The sequence below is a fragment of the Tachypleus tridentatus genome, chromosome 5 (assembly GCF_004210375.1).
Source record: "Tachypleus tridentatus isolate NWPU-2018 chromosome 5, ASM421037v1, whole genome shotgun sequence".
In the NCBI taxonomy this organism is placed as follows: Eukaryota; Metazoa; Arthropoda; class Merostomata; order Xiphosura; family Limulidae; genus Tachypleus; species Tachypleus tridentatus.
This window is the reverse complement of record NC_134829.1, coordinates 27946284-27968761: the sequence shown is the minus strand read 5'-3', so window position 1 is coordinate 27968761 and position 22478 is coordinate 27946284. Positions and strand designations below refer to the sequence as shown.

At 31.2% G+C, this 22478-nt stretch overlaps 1 protein-coding gene across 5 annotated transcripts in view; it reads left to right on the top strand.

Moving 5' to 3' along the window:
* LOC143250803 (syntaxin-16-like) overlaps positions 1-18020 on the top strand; it is a 31859-nt gene extending 13839 nt beyond the window's left edge. For all 5 annotated transcript variants that reach the window (XM_076501820.1, XM_076501821.1, XM_076501823.1 and 2 more), the window contains exons 5-10: positions 578-611; positions 4149-4255; positions 4593-4755; positions 5870-5979; positions 7401-7544; positions 13561-18020. In XM_076501820.1, the coding sequence (XP_076357935.1) occupies positions 578-611; positions 4149-4255; positions 4593-4755; positions 5870-5979; positions 7401-7544; positions 13561-13746 (744 nt within the window). In that variant the 3' untranslated portion in view covers positions 13747-18020. The remainder of the gene's footprint in view (positions 1-577; positions 612-4148; positions 4256-4592; positions 4756-5869; positions 5980-7400; positions 7545-13560) is intronic.
* Positions 18021-22478: the final 4458 nt, after the last annotated feature.

The window sequence follows — 22478 nt, the reverse complement described above, 5'->3', positions numbered from 1 at the left end:
CCTATAGACAGGGTTATGATTTTCTGTATAATTCTTTATTACAATTCTTTTGCTTTTCACCATATCAAAATAAAATAATAATCTCTGGCAATCTGTTCATTTATTTGTGGTTAAAGCGTTCCATTAATGATAAAGCGTTCCATTAATGATAAAGCGTTCCATTAATGAATAGTAACATTCTGAACCAAAACTGATTTTCTGTTCTAGTTGTACAGATTCTGAAATATAATTTCACTTAAAAATCAACTGAAATTTCTACTTTTGAAATTGTGTGTCTCTAGTTCTGTCATATTATTAATGCATATGATGATATTAAAATGTAATGTTATCCTAGATGCCTAACACTTTAGGAGATGAAATGTTAGTTTGTTTGGAAGCAAGGATATGAAATGGATTGTACATAATTAAATGTGCAAAAGGAATATTATGTCCAGTTCAAAATTAAATAAACTGTTCATAAGATCAATGAATAATGGAAGCTGATGTGATAATATAAATATATGTTTTCATTTTGTTAAGTTTCAGAGTGATGGGTTTAATCTGAATGTAACTAGAACTTAATATGTTTTTTGAGTAGGTGGAATATGAGATGACCAAAATAAAGCAAAAGAGTGAGTTTCTATTTTGAATATATTTTAGCATTTAAAATCACTGTTTGATGTTTTCTTCAGAAGTAACCTTAGGTTAAAAAACATAGTTTCAGTATCCAGGCTTGAAGTAAGAATGTCTCATGTCAGGAAGGTAAAATTAAAGCTAGTAAAAAAAAATAGTAGGTACATACAAATTAGATGTACTTTTTTTTTTTAACTTAACATCTGATTACAAGCTGTACAAAGAAAATTATACTCTCTTATACTTAAATAGTCATTCACTATCTACAACTTGTTGTGAAAAAGCAATTGCTTGTCATTTAAAAAACAGAAAAAAAAATTAATTAGATGAGTTTTTAAAAATGGGTATTATTTAATTAGCTATATCTGTTACTGAATTAGTTGTTAGTTTTGATGTAAGTAGGTAGCTTGCTTTGATTATGAGTTAATGTGAAATATTACAGTTATTAATTAATCCATCTTACTCTGAAATTATTATAGCATTTAACCCTCTCTTCTGAGAAATAACGTGAAGCTTGTGATGGCTTGTCTGTTTGCCGGTTATCTATAAAATTATGCAACACTCATGCATAAGAAGCCGAAATTAACACGACTATTTTGTTTGATATATATATATAAAATATACATATTCATGTAAATGTTACAAAATAAACTTTAAAATTTTCAAATGATAAAAACAGGGTTTTATTGTAAATGTTTTGGTTTCATAGATAATTTAAAACTGGGTTCTGTTTTCCTCAATTTTTTGGAAACAAGATCTTACTTGTAAAGTTTAAATAATAATATTTTGCAAGTTTTAAAAAAGGTTAACTAGGTTGTATGATGATTAAAGTATAATATGTTTTCAGTTAACTTATTTATGATGTCAAGTTGAATTTAAGACAAATGTTAATATTTTTTTCTGAGTTAACGTAAACAAACACCACCTAGTTTGAGAATATTATTTTAATCAGACTTTAATTTTTACTAATTTTCATAAACAACTATTAATATTTTGGAATTACTTTCTTCAGGATGTTTAATGAAGTTGATTTTAGTTAAAGTTTTACAAACTGTGTTCTGAACACTTGTTTTCTATCTAAGTAGTGTTGAATTCTGAACACTTGTTTTCTGTGTAAGTAGTGTTGAAATAAAGAAGTACAGTCAAACATCGATATAAGGCGCTAGTTGGGGTCCAAAAAATTCGACCGCGTTGTATCTGATTGCGCCTTATACCGATTTGATTATATTTTTTTTTACCCTCGGGGTGAGCGATAATGCAAAATTTACGCGTTTTGTAGTGAAATAAAGAAAAACAAACAAAACTACTGATATAGCATTTTTTTTTTTATTTATTAAACTCAATTTTAAGACTGAAATTAAATGTAAAAAGCAGAATTCTAAAGAAATTTATCGAATTCATTACTTTGATGGGGGCTGATATTCTAAAAGTAGTTCCATCAGAGCAATCATGTGATCGTTTTTACGATTAGACGCTGATTAAAATTAGTTCAATTTTAAAAGTTAATACATATAGTAATTAATTTTGATAATTTATTTACTAATTATTAAAATCTAAGTACAAACTGAAGTCAAATAATTACCAGATAAAAAAATGTCATGGCAAAGTTTAAAATACGAATTCAGTACTGAAACAAAAACGGATTTTTCAAAAAATTTAATAACAATAAAATATAGTAAGCACATAAAACAAGTTGAAATGCACAAATTTATAGTTACTCAGTAGTCTTCTTTCTTTCAAAAGCCTCCAAAAGTGTCTGTTGTCTTCCTCCTTGGTTCCCGCATCAACTTCGCAGTTCTCATTAGGTCCTGGATCTGTAGTATCTTGCAAATTCCTAGATTGTGGTGTTTTGCCCAATATAGAAGTTGTTCTGTGTACTGTACTGCCTGAGTTGAGGTGATGCAATTCCTGAGTTCTTCTGGAATGGGGTCATCTTCTTCTTCTTCATCTGGATTGGTAAAATCTTTGGTTGCTGCTGCTGGGTTCTCTGTTGCTTTCTGGATCTCTTCATCTGTGAGGGTGGCTGGGTAACTGGTGCTACTTAGTCAATCTCGGCCCACTGCTTCACAAGGGTTGTCAAGGGGAGTCCATCCTGGTAGTCTACAAACTTCCTTTCTGCCTCTGCTACTTCTTCTGCTGTAAATCCATGGAAAATGTCATCTTTTTCTTCTATTGGTTCTGGTTGTGGTTCTGGTGCTGCTTCTTTGAGTCCTTTATTCCAACAATTGATGATGGTGCTCTGGCTTATCTTGTTTCATGCTATGCTGCTCATGTAGATGGCGTCCTTGATGGTCATCTTCTTCAAGAACTCTGGTACGTTGCTGATATCATCGACTATGGCCTTGACCAGTTGAGCTCTGTATTCTCTCTTGAAGCTGGCTGTGATCCCTTGGTCAAGTGGTTGAATCTTGCTGGTGGTGTTTTTGGGTAAGTAGAGTACGGTAATCTTTCCATCTCTGCTGGTGAGGTTCTCTGCCGGCGGGTGTGCTTCCCCGTTCCGGATTCGCTGCACAATCTGTATCTTCTCTTGTACTGTGTAAGCATTCCTTTTGGTGCCTCTCTTCTCCATGGGTATAAATACGCTGTATGTTGAAAAAATATGAAAATCGCAGTCTGTCGCCACCGGATGGTCACTATCCCATTCACTCACGACAAAATTGATTCGGTCGACGAAATTCTGCCTACGAGCTGGTGTTACAAGACCTTTCAGTTATTCGGCGATATTAGAATAAAAGAGAATAGCTAACGTCACAGATTTCCAAGAAACTATTTCGTCTGAAAGCTTCTGGGGAGCGAGCTGTTTCTTAGAAATTTATATGGTTTCAACATTGACGCTATCGTTTGCAGCACTTCATGCCACTGTCACTGGTGTATGAGTGTATATGACTCATCCATCGGTCGATCAAGGATGACTTGTGGTTTTAATGAAAATAAAGTTTTGATACTTCTTGCCTACGCACTGAGAGCTATCCTATGACTGGCAGATTATGTACTTTACTGCAGTTGACAGCCAGGAATTATTACATGCAGGCGGGGTTTGATCACAATATGCGGCGTGAAAACCATACAAAAAGATTGAAGTGGATTTGGTTTTTGATTTTTGATCACATTAACCGGTTGATTACATTAAGCAGTGGTAATATTAAGCGGCGGCCTCTGTAGAAACCCCAAAAAATTTGGGGCCTAAGACCGATGGGTCAGTTGGTGCCCAAATGATTATCGCGCTTTATCAATGCGTTTTATATCGATGTTTACCTGTATATTGAAAATGTATTTACTAATGTTTGTACAGCTCTACAGCTTTTGTTTATATATAATATGAAGTGCTTTCTGTAAAATTGAAAGTAATGTTACCACATAATAAACAATGACCAGTATTTGTGGAAAATGTTCTTTTTAATTTAAATAAAGGTTTATTAAATCTGTCCAGCTGCTATTAGTCAGTATTTGTAACACACATTTAAGGTATAGTTTTATTACTTCTCGTTTTCTTTTTTTACCTTTGATTTATAGTTTTTGTATCATTTACCTTCTAGTGAAAGAACTTGTTACTTTTCATGAAAAATATTTAACAAGACCTACACTTGATGATAGTACTGCTGAAGAGCAAGAGATTGAAATCTTGACACAAGACATAACACGTGTGAGTACTTCAATATTTGTTTATGCAGTACCATAAGTTTATTAGATTTGTTGAATACTCTTGTGTGCTCTAAAGCTTTTCCTAAGTTACATCAACTAACCAACATTATGCATTCACATGAAAATTAATTCTTAACAATATATTCTGAAAAAAACAAGTTTGATTTGTCAATGTATTTACAGTAACAAAAATAAACTATATAGATGGATTTTTAAATTGAGATGAATTTCTAATGCTTTAACTGTTGTTGTTAATGCTAATAATAATAGCATAGGTTTTGCCCTGTAAAATGCTATTTTTTTACAATGTCTTCAACTTTTTTGAAACTATTTGGCAGATGTTTACTCATTGTCAAAGGTTAGTTCACCAAATTCGTTCACGAAGTCATAGTGCGAGTCTCCAGGAGTCAAGAGTGAATAAAAATGTTGTTATGTCCCTTGTTGGAGCACTACAGGAGCTGTCTGTCACATTTCGATCTGCTCAGGGCTCCTACTTAAAAAGTTAGTCTCACTGATTATTGTGGATCCTATTGACACGTACCATTTTCTTTTATAAAATTTGTAATCTTTACAAGTCTTGTACTTTTTTTGTAAATGAGGAGATACTTTAGATAATTCCAAAATGCACATGATTAAGGTTTTTATTGTATTTCTGTAGTTAGTTCTCTGATTGCTGTAAGAAAAATGTCAGGCTCAGACTATGTCACTTTTAAAGAGCTAAATAAACAACACTTAAAGAATGCTTTAAAACAAACATTATACATTATCAGTGTACCATGTGCTGTTGATATATGGTTTATTTTTTAACTGAATTTAAAGCTTCTGGTACACTTTTATGTTATTAAAAAAATATCATTTGGGATTACTCTCAGGTGTGTGATCTGCACAGTTCAGTTCATAATGTGTTAAGGGTAGTAAGTCTCAACTGGTCAGCTGTAGCCCTCTGGTAGTCATAAGACAATATTATGGACAACCTTGGGTCAAAATAACTATGAATGCCCTAAACTAATGAGTCATCAACTGCATGTGGATTCTTTTACTGTTGTTAAAAAATGTTGGTGTAATATATTGTATAAAGCATACTCTTATGGTATGAATTCAAAGGCTTTTACACAGTTTAACATCTGAGGTGTTTTTCAGGGGTTATACTAGGGAGCAGTTGATCAGAAGTTGTACATCTATAAAAATATTTGTGAAGTTGAAAATTCATCTATATAAGTTCAAATGGATAAGAATTTAAAACAAAACATATTTAAGATTATAAAGTTCCATTAAAGAATTGGTAAATAAATGTATTTAATAGAATATTCCTTATTTTTTGGGTCATTTGTCAGTAGGCTTGTATATTTGAGGTACATACAGTAAGGCATCATGTATTAAAATATGAAGAACTTAAAATAAGTTTGTTCACTTAATAAAGATACTTAGGAAAAGCTAGTGTTTTCTATGGTCTGACATAAAATATGTTTTGTAATTTAACATAGTCTCTTTAACAGGGATGAATGTATGTATAATTTGGTACAGAAAAAGTTATTTTATAGTTTATCTCACAAGGATTGTTTGTTTGAGTTAGTGTATGTATTACTTACACAAAAAACCTCTGTTTCTATTCCAGAGCTGAAATCAAGAGAAGAACGTTCTGAGCAGTTTTTCACCACTCCCCTCTCACCTGTTAGTGATGGTGGCCTTGCTGACAATTTACATATGGACCAAATGTTTGAACAAGTATGTGTAAATACTTTACTTTCAAATTAGGGTGTTTAAGAATGTTTAAACTCTCTGAGTATTTAGGTTTAAGAATGTAATTCCTCTTCCTGTTTTATAACTGAAATGTCCTTTTTGTGCTATCTAATATCGTAGTTTATATTTGGAGTTGTTAAATTTAAAAGTTATAACACAGGAGAGTGACTTTGGTACATTTTAAAATTAGTTCTAGTACTGCATGAAAATTGTGCATTTGGACATTAACTGCGATAACCTCATAATGTAGACAACACTAACACGATTGTGTTATTGGCTTGTGTGATAAATACATTAGAAAGAAATGTTTCCGTTAAAGTATTTAGGGTTATAATAAGAAAGAGAACCTGATGAAAAAAAACAACTAAGGTTTCTTGTCTTTGTTAACACACACATCTCCTTTCATAATTTTTGTGTTGTAATTGAATTTCATAATTTAGGAAAAATGACCATTATATCTTCAAAACAAACAAATTTGAAACTTGTATGTAAAATTCAGCTGTGTTTTTCATTTGTTAAGAAAAGACTTTAAACATTGTCACTAAGTAATAGGTATGAAGAAAATTATAAGTGTTATAAATAAAATCTAAGATGGCACATGCTACAAGTACATAGAAGAGTAAACTTCATTGCTTGTAGTCCATCATTTTTATGCTCAAACAGCTACTAGAATTAGTTTTTCATTTCTATTTTTATTAAACTCTCCTGTTAGGTATACATGATTAAATGTTTTTTATTACCCTATAAATAACTTTAATGTGTACAAATAGATTTTGTCAGGAATTTGTGACATGTATGAATTACACCTACAAAAGTTGAATTGAATGTGATTTTCCATGACAGTTCAACTTAACCATTTAATTAAGTGTTACCTTATTTATTCATTTAAATTTAAATTTATTTTCTGTAGAGCTGTCTTTTAAAAATCACAAATTCATGAAATAGAATAAGTTTGTTTGTTTTTAAATTTCGTGCAAAACTACTTAGGGACTATCTGCACTAGCAGTCCCTAATTTTGCAGTGTAAGACTATAGGGAAGGCAGTTTGTCATCACCACCCACTGCCAACTCTTGGGACTCTTTTACCAGTGAATAGTGGGATTGACTGTCACTTTATAATGCCCCCATGGCTGAAAGGGTGGGCATGTTTGGTGTGCCGGGGAATTGAACCCTCAACTCTCAGATTATGAGTGGAACTCCTTAACCTACCTGGTCGTAATGGAATAAGTAAATAAATATAGTTGTCTTTCAAATAATATATATAAGTGTTTATAATGCTTACAAGGACTTATAAAAATCACAAATTTATGAAATAGAATAAGTGTATGTAAATAAATATAATTGTCTTTCAAATAACATCTGGTATAAATATGCTCATTTGTTGGTTAAAAGGTTTTTTTTCTTTAGAAATTTTCCCAAGAGCAGCTGCTTCAAATAGATGATAACACCTACATGGTAGAACAGCGTGAAAGGGAAATAGCTCGTGTAGTTCGATCAATAGCTGAGCTGAATGAAATATTTAAAGACTTGGCAACAATAGTTACTGATCAGGTATATACTAGATGATAAGTAGAATTTAAAATCAGTAAAAATTATTTTTAACTTTTATCTTTATCCATGCAACATCCTGAGAGACTTAAGAGCAATAAATTGTCAGTAGCTAAATTATTTTTATATATTAACTCACCACACATCACTCAGTCGAATTAACTGACCATGTGACCATTTGTGAAGTATTTTTTACTAAACTATAAAAGATTTGTGTGTGAATATATTAAATTATTAGTTGTCCAAAGGCAAAATGATTTTCATGTTCAGATTAAAAACTTTTCTTCATCTGAAAAATCTCAAATTACATTTGCTTGATCTCTAAACCTCCTAAATACATTTCAAATGTTTGTTTTAAATGAAAATTTATATTTTACCAGGTATTTTTGTCTACCCTAACTCTACAAGATCAATTAAATTGACTAACCTTGTAATCACCAAAAACAAATCAAAATGATATCAATTATGGTTTTCTTACTAGAATGACTTCAACTTGTAACAAGAAACCACATTTGTTTATCCTAAGCACCTTTATACATCTATTTATACTTTTATTATATTGTTTTATTTTCCATCAAACAATGTATAACTACTTTTCATGCCACTGTGAGTTGTAAATCACATGGGTAATATGGAGCTTACATTAAGTTATTAAATTACATTACCCACAAACTACTCTGAATTGTTCCCACGCGTGCTTCATGAAAATGTTTTATTATTGTTATTTATTTTTTTTAGTCTAAATAGATTCCTGTTTCTATATTTTAATAACTTTCATAATAATAAATGAAGACATGAAAAACAAGAAATAAAACTGCTTGTTTATTTTTGCTCTCAACTGTCAAGACTCTTAACCCTACTTTTTTTTTAGTATAAACTAATGGTTTTAATGGATTAAATAATTCACCAAAGAACATAGAATAATAATATAAAGCAGATAATATCTCATAACTATCACAGTATTTCTGGATTTCTAGCTATGTGGCAAGAGCCATCACAAATTCATCTGTGCCAGTTGATGTCTTTCTGTGGGAACAAAGCTGATATTAAAGGAGAAGTTGACAATTCTTTGTTCAGAACACAATGTAATATATCATTTGATAGGTGAAAACCTTGGCTTTCTATTGGTTATAAATAATGTTAAATTTAAGAGAGAACTATTAATAAATCCTGGAAGAGAGGATGTGGAAGGTGGGTGTGGCTAGGGGAATCTGATTTTCTATTTAAGGATTTGTAATTAAACAAGATTCAAGGATATAAAATTTTGTCTGAGAAATGATAATTGGATAGTGAGTAATTTATGTTAAATTTTGTCTCATTGGAGGGGTGGTAAATAAATTACAGAGGAGGGGATGCCTAGCAAAAAAAAAGTCATCTCTCACGCTAAGGGGAATTTTTTTTTAATATTGTCTAATAAAATCAAGAACTTGTATACTATTAAAATATGGATTACAAGTTATGATTCCATGCTATAATAATTGGTATAGTGTAAACAGAAAATAATTAATTAAAATTTTAATGTAAGTCACTAAAGCCTTGTAACTTGTGCAGCAAAGAATGCCCATTGCAAAACAGTTAACATGACATTCAAACAGTCAATGAGGAATGTACCACAATGTGAGGTACATAACTCTTTAACTTATATTTACTTTGATGTTAAAAATAAAAGTGAACTGAAAAAAACTTGGTCTACCTTTCACTTTTATGACAGTAAAACGTTAAAGCCATAAGAGCTTAAATTCCAACTATTAAAAGACAGAATGCATGTACAATAATACAGGGATGGCCAAACTTGCTTAACATAAGAGCCACATACAATAAACTTAAGATGTTTGAGAACATGAACAAATATTACACATACATTTTTATTGTTACATGAACATTTCGTTACATAAATTTTATATAAATATTAAGAAATACATGTATGTAATAATATTTATTCATGTATATATTTTTAAAACTGTTAATGTGTATTAGTTTCAATAATCACAAAGTACAGATATATATACCAAATGTTTTCAAAATCCTAGCTGATTACTGTTTTAACTATATTGAGTGTATTTAATGTGGGTATGAACTATGGAAACATCCAAGAAAAATATGCAAATTTGCATTTCATTGATATTAAGTGAGACTGCCAAAAATAAAAGGAGGTAAAAACATATTTTTAATGATATTTATTTGTCTTAGTAAATATCTGGTCAAAACATGGAGGAAAATATGTAAAATGATAAGAGATATTTTAATCAGATACCATCTTACAAAATTTTAGTCTTATTGTAATATTTTTCTGAAATAGACATTGATATAATTATCAAGCTATTTATTTCTGTTGGAGGTCTTGTGAGTTTCCATCTTGGGTGTGAGTCATTGAAATTCTGGCTGATACGTTGTCAAGGCTGTATGAATTAACTCCAACAGGTGTTGATTTGTAAGGATTACACGATGCTTTGACTTCACAAACTTTATTAGAGAGTACAGTAATTCACAGCAGTATGTTGTGCTGAAAATTGAGATGAGTCACACACTGGTTTTCTTCAGTTCAGAATATTTTATTTCTGGAACTTGCTTCCAGAACTCAATTGTGGAATGGGACTTATAGATCGTCTTTAGACCCAGGTTCTCCTGTAGTTCTATTAGTTCCATTTCCACAGCAGATGATTCTATAACCAGAGATTCAAGAATTGGACAACCATCATTGATCATGTCAACTATGAATGGATTTACAAGAAAGGCAAAGCAGAGTGTCAGCTTCCACAAGTCCTCAAACCTTTCTAGGAAATTATCAAGCAGTCCTTGTAATTTATCTTTGTATTCTTCCAGTTTATGGTCTTTTATTTCAATATTAGGGAATATATTTATTCTCTTTTTGAGATTGGTAAAGTAACTGAAGTTTCTTGACAATATGTCTCTTTGAAAAAAAGTCTTATTTTATTTTGAAGGCTGAAAATTGTCTGAGTAAGACACAATCTTATCCTTCTCCTGGGAATGGGAAGATATGTCTCTCTGTAGTGTGGTGTGAAGCAGGTGTTTGTGTGATTAGTCACTGAAGTTTTCTGTTATTTGGATCTAACACTGCAACAGCTTCAGTTATAATCTTCTTAACGAATTCACCATCAGAATATTGGTGTTTAGCACGAGCAGTATTCCATGATATAACTAAACTAACTTCAGTTGTTGTATCAACTTCCTCACTGAACGTTGTCAACTGTGTCTGCTGGCTGTTTAGTGATGATTTTAACAAAGTTAACTTATTTTTCCACAATTCTGATTCAGGTGGATAATCAGATGAAATGTTTTTGTGATTTGTTTCATAGTGGTGTTTCAAGTTTACTGACTTTGTAATGACTGAGTAACACATTGCAGATAAGACACAAAGGTTTACCTCCTGTAACGGTGAATGTAAAATCTTCCTCCCACTCTGGCTTAAAATTTCTGTTTTCATACTTTCACTTCTTACAATTTGATGACGTCATCTTCCTTTATGAAATTTTCACAGACATTTCTAAAAATTCTAAAAAATCAAAGTGAAAAGAAACAGTAAGCTCCAATACATACAACACAACAAAACTTTACAGTGCCCAGTATCACATTAACACTCTTATAATTTCACTGCCTGCAACACAGTCACAATCACACGATTGCAAGTCATGCACACTAAAACTAACATTGTCAGCACCAGCTTGTATGATTACTGATTCTCCAGTACAATTCCTCTGTAATCCTTGCTGATTCAAAATTTCTTTAATCCATGAGTCAAGTCTAGCATTAAAATTAGGATTTAAATTCTTAACTATATTTACTCACCATGAACATTAAACTTACATTTTAATGCAGTTGAATCTCAATTTATGCCTGGTAAATAATTATAAAGTTTGAAAATTTTTTATTTACCGTTTAAATTAATTGTGATGCAGAAAGGAGATCAGCCAACATATTTCCACAAGCAGCACATTATTATGTGAAAGAGCTGCGTGTAGCTTGCGAGCTGTGGTTTGGCCACTCCTGCAATAAATATATATATATATATGCATTTCTGGCTGTTGTGAATTTTAAAAATGGTTAAAAGTAGTGGCTGCTTCATAGGCACATTTAGCTGTACATTACGGTTGCTGGGAGTGACATCTACATGTTGTTGTATGGTTTTTACACCCACATGTATAAGTGTCATTAATTTTGTTTGACAATGAATATATTATGACAAGTAGTGGTTGAAAATGACCATTATGAACTGATGGTGGAAGTTAGGGTGCTTATCAGAATACTTCTTGAAAGAGTGCTCTCTTGATAAACTGCCCTTGCATATTTTCTTGGAAGGAGGTTTTCTGTGTCTGTCTTTCCTTTCCAGAACAATCTGTCAAGTGGATAAATAGATATGACATAAATTTGTTGCTTTTGATAAATTATCAGCAGTTAGGTCAAAACTAAATTTTTCATGAATTATTTCTAAATATATTTTTTGTAAGTGCCAAAAATTGGTTGAAAGTCCTACATGTTGAGATTGCATGAAATGCAGGATTATTTTTGTGAATTTTATTGGGTATAATGTTATGCCCAACAACAAAACAGTTTTCTTGCTGATCTTGTCCAAGACCAAATTTACATGGATAGCAATATGAGAATGTCTGTATTCAGACAATCCATTATAAGCTGCTCTCTCTGATGAGTATCAAGTCTGTTGAGGATATTTATTGTCTATATTTTTATAATTTGATTTTAGACAACTGAAATCATTTTTATATGAAAAATAAAAAACTTCAGTTTTCTCAAATATTTCAGGAACACCTACTTTATAGCCCTCTAGAGATGAGTATTTGTTTATCTGTTAATCATACAAGAACTATGTGAGGTAGTTTTTGTTCTCAGGACTTGAAACCTTGATAGACTGCATCTGGTATTGGTCAAATAATATATCAGCCCTAGTTTATTTTGAGAAACTTCAGACAGCTAATGATGTCTAGAGCTCTGAACCTTCTTTTACAACTGTTTTTGTTGGGTTTTTTTTAACTCTCTGGAGGCCTTGCTTTCTCAAACTATTATGAGAACTGTGTTTTGAAAAGTAAATGTTTTTGTTATTCTGTTGTATTATTACATCTCTTACTGTATGGTAAGAGTAGAAGTCTCCATTTTCTCAGTTTAGTAAATCAGGTATTTGAAGATGGGATGTATCAAGTCCAGGTTATTAGTCACCACGGACACCAACATTCATACTTACATAGATGTATAATGACAACTTCACTACAAAATATACATTTGAAGATGAACTATAAAGCTGCAGATTGTTTTTCATGAATCATATACCTGTTTAAGCATATGATAATAGGAAGTATGGTTGACCAGTGTGATATATACATCAATATTTTATCAGGTTTTGAATCTTCGGGAACTTAACCAACTTAACAGCAATCCTGAAGTGACAAATGGCATTCTTATGATGCAAACCAGTTGTCCTTTGTGGGTAACTGGTTCTAACATAAGGACCTCTTTGAAGCTATTTAGGAGTATATTTTTATATTCTGCCACCAGTCTCTTGTCATTGTTTTTAATTGAGATCCTACTTTCAGGCACTGAAGTGAACATGATATAATTATTATTTGGTTTTCATTTATTTTCAGAGCAATTGAAATCTTTGGAAGTATAATTGTCACATATTGCATTATTTCTCACCCACAAGTTGCTCATTTTGCTTGTTAATTTAAATTATTTTGTATTACAACAGCTAATATATTTACATTAATATAAATATTACAGAAAAGTATTTTCATAACTAATTGTGTTGAAAACCTGTAGCAAGTAATGTAAATAAAGATTTATTATATGTTTATTGATTTCTATCATTTTTTTCATTAGTTATATTTATAAATTTAAAGTATTTGTTATGTATTGGAAAGCTTTGAAATAGTTAAGTTTTGGAGGGGAGGGGGTTGGGAGCTGGATAGGCTTTGTTTTAGACTGAAATAATGAGTGCCAATATAATGGTCATTTAATGAACTTTGTACTTTTACTTTTTTTATAACAGGGAACCATTTTGGACAGAATCGACTACAACTTGGAGCATGTCCAAACTCAAGTTCATCAAGGCCTACAGAAATTACAAAAAGCTGAGAACTATCAACGTAAAAACCATAAAATGATTTGTATATTGATTTTAGCAGCAACAACAATTTTTTTGATAATACTTCTAATTGCTTTAAAGTCTCATTAGGATTGTCTTGCATACACGCTAATATGTTTCTGAATCCCAACCTGAAATAACTGTACATAGAATTCTTAGACAGGTAGCTTTCTGCATTCATAACTCCATATGTAAAGTGTTTGACAGGAAAAGAGAGCTTCCATGTAACATATGTTGTTTTTGTTATATAAAAGTTGTTCATCTCTGTATCATTATATTCAAAATGTTTAAGTCTTTGTAGAACAACATGCTTAAGAATGCTAAAGAATACCAGATAAGGGTGTTTAAGTTGAGTGCTTTCAAATGTGCACAAGTTGATTTACTGACATTAAGTAAACATTAAAAACATGACAGTAAAACAAACCCTGCTTTATTTGACACCAGAACTTGCATATTTATATATTTTCTACATTACATAAATCATAATGGTAATTATAGTTCCCTTAAATGCCCTTTTTTGAAAATTCCATTAAACCATGGTTTGTTTTATCACTGGTGATTTGAAATTGATTTTAATTGTTTATGGTTCAGATGCTGCCAGCTAAATTTATGCTTTCAAGCACTCTTAATTTTATGTGATGCACAGAAAGCTAGAACCATGATGCTGATCTTCCAGATATGAATATGGTATTAGTAAACTGTTTTTTCTGAATTATATATATTTCTTGTGGATGAATTAAACTATTAATAAGACAATTTGATAAGTAGAACTGTAATATCTGTATTGAGCATGCACAGTATATTCAGTATTTCAAACTTATATTGTAATGAGCAATCTATTCATGAACTACTGCTTTCTGTATGACGTGGATTGTGTCCTTATGTTTTTTGTGGTAAAAAATGGCAAATAAATCAATATTTCAGTAACTGTATAAAAGAAGTCCTTAAGCTCATAAAAATGCTTACATTTTTTTTCTTATTATTTGATCTTAAAATCAGAGATTAATGTGAACATAGTAATTACCACATTGATTCAAAATTAATTTGTGTGATGTGTTTGTTAGACAGAAACCAAGCAATTAAATAATGTGTAAATACTAATAGTATCTTTTAAATATAAATTTAGATTAGCATGGTCACTTTATTTTAAATCAATTAGTAATAAAATAATGCTTTTTTAACAGCAGTCTCTGTCTAGTGTATGTGAAACCTGTTATTTCCTACTTCTGTTGTGTCTGTTGTGAATAAACAAATTACATGTGAATATAATAGTACCTCATCAAAGGAAAACATTTAATAAGGTTATATCTTGCCAATAAAGAATTATTAAAATCAAACAACTGGACTAGCATTGGTCTGAGATGTAGGCTGTCAGTTATTATGGGTTATCACATTTAATTATTTGAGTACAAAACACATGCTGTCAGTTATTATGGGTTATCACATCTAAATGTGCAAGTGCTCAATTCTAACATATTACTAGCATAGTGTTATTGAAAGAAATATCTATCAGTTTTTAATAAACATAAGCTACTTATACAGAATCTCATTGTTGTGATAAATAGGACATATAATAAAAATTTTGTAGCTGTATACCTTAGATGATTAAAAAATAATTCTTTTTTATCTATCATTTAATCCAGTTTTGTGTTTTATTATATTTTATCAGAATAAGTTGTTGTTGTATTAGAAATAATAAAGGAAATTGAACTTAAAACTGATGGTTTAAAAAAACATGGAGCTTTTAAAATGAGTGGAACGTTTAGTTTTTAATTCTTAAGTTAACTAAATACAGTAAAAAATTACAAAATTTAATTATAATTACACGGTGACATCAACTTTGCAATCTGATGTATTGAAAGCCATTTAATTTTTTTCCTTAATATAAGTGCTACCTTAGTAATTATATCCTAAACGTTTTGTGTTTATATGAAGAAAGATGTTTATATTTTTTAGGCTATAAACCATTTAGATACATATTAATATTTACAAAACATTGTAATTGTGTATACAGAGTGACTTCAATGTGTGTGTATGTATATATAATATTTGTTGGATATCTTGTAAATGTGGCCTGTATTGTCTTTAGAATGTTATGAGTTAAAAAACAACAACAACCAAAAAACGTTGACATATGCCAAAAGTTGATGTGTTTCCCAAACAGGTCTTTTATCTTATACATAAATGCTCTTATAAAAGCATCATTCTGTTATGTGAAAAACTTTTGGAAGTAAGTAAATTAGAATGATAAATACAGAAGTTGATCCTGTAAATACAAACTGTATTATTTGTGAATAATATAAAATTTAAATATTTAAAGAAGATAACATTAAGTCAATACAGCATAAATAATTTAGGCTGATGAAGCTGGCCTTGTAAATAGTAACTGTATTATTTGTGAATAACATAAAGTTGAAATGCTTAAGGAAGGTAAAGTTAGATGTGTACAACAGCCACTTGTATTAACATTCCAATTTTGTGCATAACGTTTGCATAATAAATAAGAATTTGTGTTGTGAAGTCTCAAGTAATGTACAAATGTGAATATGATTATCTAAGTTGTGTTGTTAGTGCAGGTTTTAGCAATATTACATTATTCAAGGTCATTCACCTTTTGTCAGATGTGAGAAATAAGATGAATAGATAAAAGGAACTTGTCCAACAGCTTAGAAATGTGGTCTTTAGAAACTTTCAAAACAAGTATTTGCTTCTCTCTTTAGAATAATTGTATTCTTCTCTCAATATTTGAATTTCCTGCAGAATAAAATCATGTTTGACTTGGTGTCATAGTTGTCATGACAGTTTTTTGTGAGTGATTTTTTATTTGTAATATAAAATATTAATTATGTTTTCAGTTTACTGCATTATTATGGAAAATATCCCAAAGTGTAATGTGTGATTAATTATTTAGATTATATATGTTACAGTACTGAAAAAAGATTGGTTGTTATAAAAATGTGCTAGCATATTTTTAATTAGTGAAACTAAAGTACTAAAAGAAAATTAATTCTGGAAGAAAGCACTAAACAAGATGGTTGGTAGGTGCAAAAGTGGAAACCATTATGTGAAACATTAGGTGCACTGGAATTGTAAATGTGGAAAAGATGTTAAACATCTAGTTGTACTAGAATCTTAATATGGATAATTATGTGGTAAACATTAAGTGTATTAGATATTTAACCTTAAAGGAGGAAAATAGCCCAAATAGTTGATGATAAGAACCTACACTCTAGATAAAGGGAATTGATAAAATGTGAACAACAATAAAAATGCTCTCTGAAGTACTAGGTATGAAATAAACCCAATTCTAGTGAACTGTTCAAATTACAACATGAACTAATGCTGTAACCCAGGATAAAAGTACAACCACAGCTTCAGCTGATGTAGTAGTTTAGTTCTGATGTTAAGTACTGTACAAAATGAGCCACATTAGAAGCTTAAGGTTCACAAAAGTCACCATCCAAAACATAGATGCATAAAAGTTTAATTATCTTGAGAAGTTACAAATCAAAGTATTTGGTAGCAGTAAAACATTTTATACTTAGACATGTACTATTGTGTTGTAGCCATTAATTTTGAAGAACGTGGGTGCACGTAGCTGTTACATTATTTTTTGTATTTTGGTTGTCTTTACTATTTTATAGTTAGCTCTGTTCAATTGACAAAGTTCCAATTACTTCAAGCACTGGATTTTTCTCCAGAACAATTCTTTATTTAATTAAATAAATTGTAACATTAGTCTAAAAACTTGATTAAGACCTAAACACCAAAATGCTTTAATTTTCACATTAATGGCTTGTGAGGGCTGTAGTAATTTTATGTTTTCACTGTTAGGATGGCCAGTGTAAGTAACTGACCTAAAATATTGGATTAAATTAATTATTTTACTGGTCACCAGGTTCAAACGTTATATTAACTATTTTGGTTGACAGATTTCTTCTGTAATTCTGAGGTTATTAAGATCCTATAACCACCAAATTCATGACATAAAAAACCAGTTTGGTGCATAAATAGTTTATAAAATCTGTTTAAATATTTTGTGAGGTCTGTGTGAACTTCGATAATAATTATAGCATTAAAGGTAAAATACTGCAAATAAATCCAAAGAAGGTATGGGATGAATTTCTGGCACCAAAACACTGAACGTATTAAGTTTAATCTGCAACGATTTTTGTTAATGAAACATAACTGAAGTTACTTTGTATTGTGCTTGCCCTGCTTAAGAGATTAAAATGTACATGTATGTTGAAAATTTAAATAGTTGGTTTATTGAAAGAGATTAGGTGCTTTATAAAGCTTCTTTAAGCAACTTTATTTATTATGATTTAGATCTAACTGTCTGTGTTTATAAATGTTTTATTTCAGTTTGTCATCTCATTCTTTATGTGTAAATTTGTTAATTCTTTTTCTAGCAAAGAATACTTTTCATGGTTTCAAGATCAAGTAATATAAACATAGCTTGATTTAGAATATGGCATGTGCAATATTTATATCATTAATTTTAACCAAATTAATAAATTTATACTATTAAATATTTATATATTCTCATATTCCTCATCAAACAAAAAATTCTATTCATCAGAGTTCTGATGCATCATTTTTTTTTTCTGTTAAAAGAGTTATTTCATTTAGCTGATACTACTTGTGGAAACAAGATGACTGCGTTAATTTTGAGCTGGTTAAAAGAAATTGGCTGCTGGACCAAATAATATTTCTCAAAGGGTTTTGAATGAGTTTAAAGGCTGGATATGTGAGCAACTTACTACTGTTTTGTCAGTCCTGGAATAGTTGGCAGGTACCAGTAAAAATTTTCCCAATAATTACAGATCCGTAAGCTTTAAGTCAGTTGTGGAAAAATGTTTTAGGAAGTCTGTTAAAAGATGTTTTACAAAATAATTTAACAAAGTTAAGAATTTTATTGGATAGTCAACATGATTCTTCCAACGGAAAATTTTACCTAATAAATCTTTTGGCTTTCTTTGAGAAGGTTACAGCTTATGTAGGTGAGGTTAGGTTGTACATTTAGTGTAGCTGGATTTTCAGAAAGCATTTGTAAAAAATTTCTGTATAGATGTGGAGTTTAAGTTAGTAAATTGGGTGGAAGAGTGGCTGGATGAACGAAAGCAGGGGGTTGTTATAAATGAAGCTCAGTGAGACTTGCTTAATATCACAAATGGGATACCACAGGGCTCAGTCTTAGGACTTTTGCTCTTTTTGATTTGCATCAATAGCATAGATTTAAATTTGAAGATTATATTAAAGTCTTGGGTGTTGCTAGCTGTGAAGAGAATGCTGCTGATTTACAAAATGACTTAGTTCATTTGTGAATCGGGTAAATAAATGGCAGATGGGTTTTAAATATAATAAATGTAAGACAATGAATCTGTGTTGTTATTATCTGAATTATAAATATAATTTAGATGAAAATAACTTCAACATTGTTACGAAAAAAAAGAATGTGCTGTTGGTAGTAACAGGGCAAATAGAATTTTAGATTGCATCCACAGAAATATTGAATACAAGTGCAGAGAGGTTATAATTTATTTGTGCAGGGTGGCCGTAAGCCCCTACCCATCCATATACATCCTTGTGCAAATTAATTGAAACAAATGGTCATTTTCAGCTTGGCGGCCGGTGTAGGCTTGCTGGACCCGCTGATTTCCTTTAACAGTCATTTTTTCATACAGACGGCGTCATTAGCTGTGTTTTGCGATACGCTTGATCTATTTATGGGATATATGACGAAATTTTGAGGAATATTACGTCATTGAAAATTGCGTTAGACTTTTCTCAAAAATTAGGCTATTTGTTTTCTGCTAATCAGCCGTCATACACAATGGACGTGACTTCTAGAAAACGTACAAAGATTGTGACACTGCACGAGCACACCGACATGACTTACAGGGAAATCGTGGACGTTGTTGGTGTTAGCCTATTGACCGTCAACCGTGTGATCAAGGCCAAGGTGAGTACCAGATCTATCAGCCCGAAACGTAAAGGAAGATGTGGCTGAAAAAGGAAAACAACGCCAAGAGTCGACGCGTACGTGGTTAGGGAGAGTGTGAAAGATCCACGGAAGACAAGTGACGCCATAAAAAGAGATTTGGAGGTCCAAGGAATAAAAGTCAGCTCTTCAACGGTTCGTCGTAGGCTTCTTGACGTCGGTCGAAGGGCAAGGAGACCAGTCAAAAAACAACTTCTTACCAACAAAATGAAGAAAAACAGTATCAATAGGGTCTGAAATACAAGAACTGGACGCAAGAACAAAGGAGGAAGGTGTTATTCAATGACGAGACATTTCTTCGTACAGGGTCAAAGAAGTCTGCATGTTTGCAGATCTTCAGGTGAGAAACTTCGAGAATCTCGCATCAATCAGTTCGTAAAACTTCCCTTGAAGAAGACGTTTTGGGGCTTTTTCAGCTACTATGGCGTCGGAGGCTTACATATCGTAGAAGGTATGATGCGAGGACCACAGTACATCGAAGTTTTGCAGAGAAGAGTCGTTCCAGAATTGAAAAAGAGATTTCCAAATGGATTTGGCATTTTTCAGCAAGATCTGACGCCGTGCCACACATCGAAACTTGTGAAGAATTTTATGACTACAACGCGAATAAAGGTGCTAGACTGGCCTGGAAACTCTCCGGATTTAAATTCTATTGAAAATCTTTGGGCGATTTGTAAAGAAAGACTTCGGGGAAAAGACTGTACTACGAAAGATAAACTAATTGAGGTGTGGTATCGCGATCCAAAAATGAGTAAAGATTGCAGTCAACTCGTGGACTCGATGCCAAAGCGGATTAATGATCTTCTGAAAAATAAAGGCAGTCATATCATGTATTAATTTGTGAGTAATTTTTGGATTCTCAGAAATGAAACGCAAAAAATTGAAAAAATCGTAATTTTCCGTCTTGTTTCAATTAATTTGCACAAGGGTGTATCCAGTGTATCTGTTTGGTGTCGTTGGTATTCTTACGCTCATGTACTCACGTACTTGTCACAATACGCTCTTCAAGTGTAAATGGGTTTACATCGGCCATATTTCTCTGAAAAAAAGAAACAAATTTATAGTATATGCGTGATTGAATATAACATAATAACATATGGATGGGTATGGACGTACGGGCCACCCTGTACAGGTCACTGTTTAGGCCACATTTGGATTATTGTGTTGAGCTTTGGACTCCTTACATTAGGAAAGCCATTGTTCTATTGAAAAGAGTTACTAGAATAATGCATGGGATGGGAGAGAGTATTCGTATGAAAAAAGGCTGAAATCTCTGAAATTACTTTCTCTTTACAAAAGGAAAATTAGGGGCAATCAGATTGAAATGTATAAGGAAGTGATATTATTGATGCATTTCTTTTGTACTTAACAGTGAGAATAGTAGGACCATAAGACACAAATATAAATTTTGGCAGGGTTGGAGTCTTCTTCAGCTTAGGTAGTTTTATTTTTCTTAAAAGGTGGTTGGCCTTTGAAATGGGTTGCCTTCAGACGTTGTATAAGCAGTAAGTGTATGGGAGTTTAAGAAAAGGCTTAATAATAATAATATGAATTGTAAGGGCTGGTGTTTTTTCTTGTGTGTGTGTTTTTTGTTACAAGTTAGGGTAAAGAAAAAGGTAAAATATAAAATTTTACTGTAAAAAGTTTGAAATGTTTTGGGAAGTTTTAGAGATCACACAAATAACATTTGAGGGTTTTTAGATGATGAATAGTATTTTTAATCTTAACATGAAAATTACTTTGCACTCGAACTGATTAAAAACCAACTAATGTATCTTTAGTAAAATTACTTTATTAAAAACTGAACCTGACGATGACCGAAGAAGGTCGAAACGTTGTTCGCTCTTATATGTAAAATATTTTCTCAACCCAAACGAGCCGTTTTTGCATATATATTTCTCTACAAGTGGGTTTTCTCGACATCACTGATCACTAAAACTGTAAGTGTCGTTCAATGACTTAAGCAATATCTCCAAGGTGCTATAAAAGAAAACTTTACATTTGACAATGTGTTGTCACAATAACTGTATATATTCATATTCTAGTTTGATATCAGATATGGTTCATTAATTTCATGAACTTATATAGAAGTGACATGTAAAAATTGCACGTGTGTTTCATGATATACAGTCTGAAAGTTGTATTTTAAATATTATTAATCAGTATGTCGTTCACTGTAGGGCGATTACTGGTTATGTATGATTCGTGAAACATTATACTGAAAGAACATTGAAAAAAGTTATATAACCTGTACATTCACAAGTTTTGTGTCCGTTTACCAGCGATCAATGGCTATAAAGAAAAGGGACGAAGCAAGCGAGTCGTTCATTCTTTTTAATAATATGATGATATAACGAGTTACTAATTCAGTAATGAAAACTACCAAGTTTTATTTTTTTGTTGTTGCCAATTTTACCCTACTTTTTATTGATGATGTAACATGTATAAAGTGTGCATTTTAGTTACTGTAAGCTACTATCCTTTTTAGGGTGATTTAAACCTACTAACACGTATTGTATGCGTAGTAAAAATGTATATAATTGTGATCATAATACACTAAATATTGTTTTTGACATTTTATTATATCATTGAAAATAGTTAACACTTGATTAAGAAATTCTTTTATGACAAAACATTTATTTAACTAATAAATTAGCATTAAGCTTCCCTTTATGATGAGTTAATTATAACTGATTTAATTATTAATGAATTAATGTTAAGTACCCTTTTTAGGACGATTTTATTAAAAGTGATTTAGTTAATTAGTGTTAATCGTCCTCTTTAAAACGATTAACTAAAATTATTAATTAAGTAATTA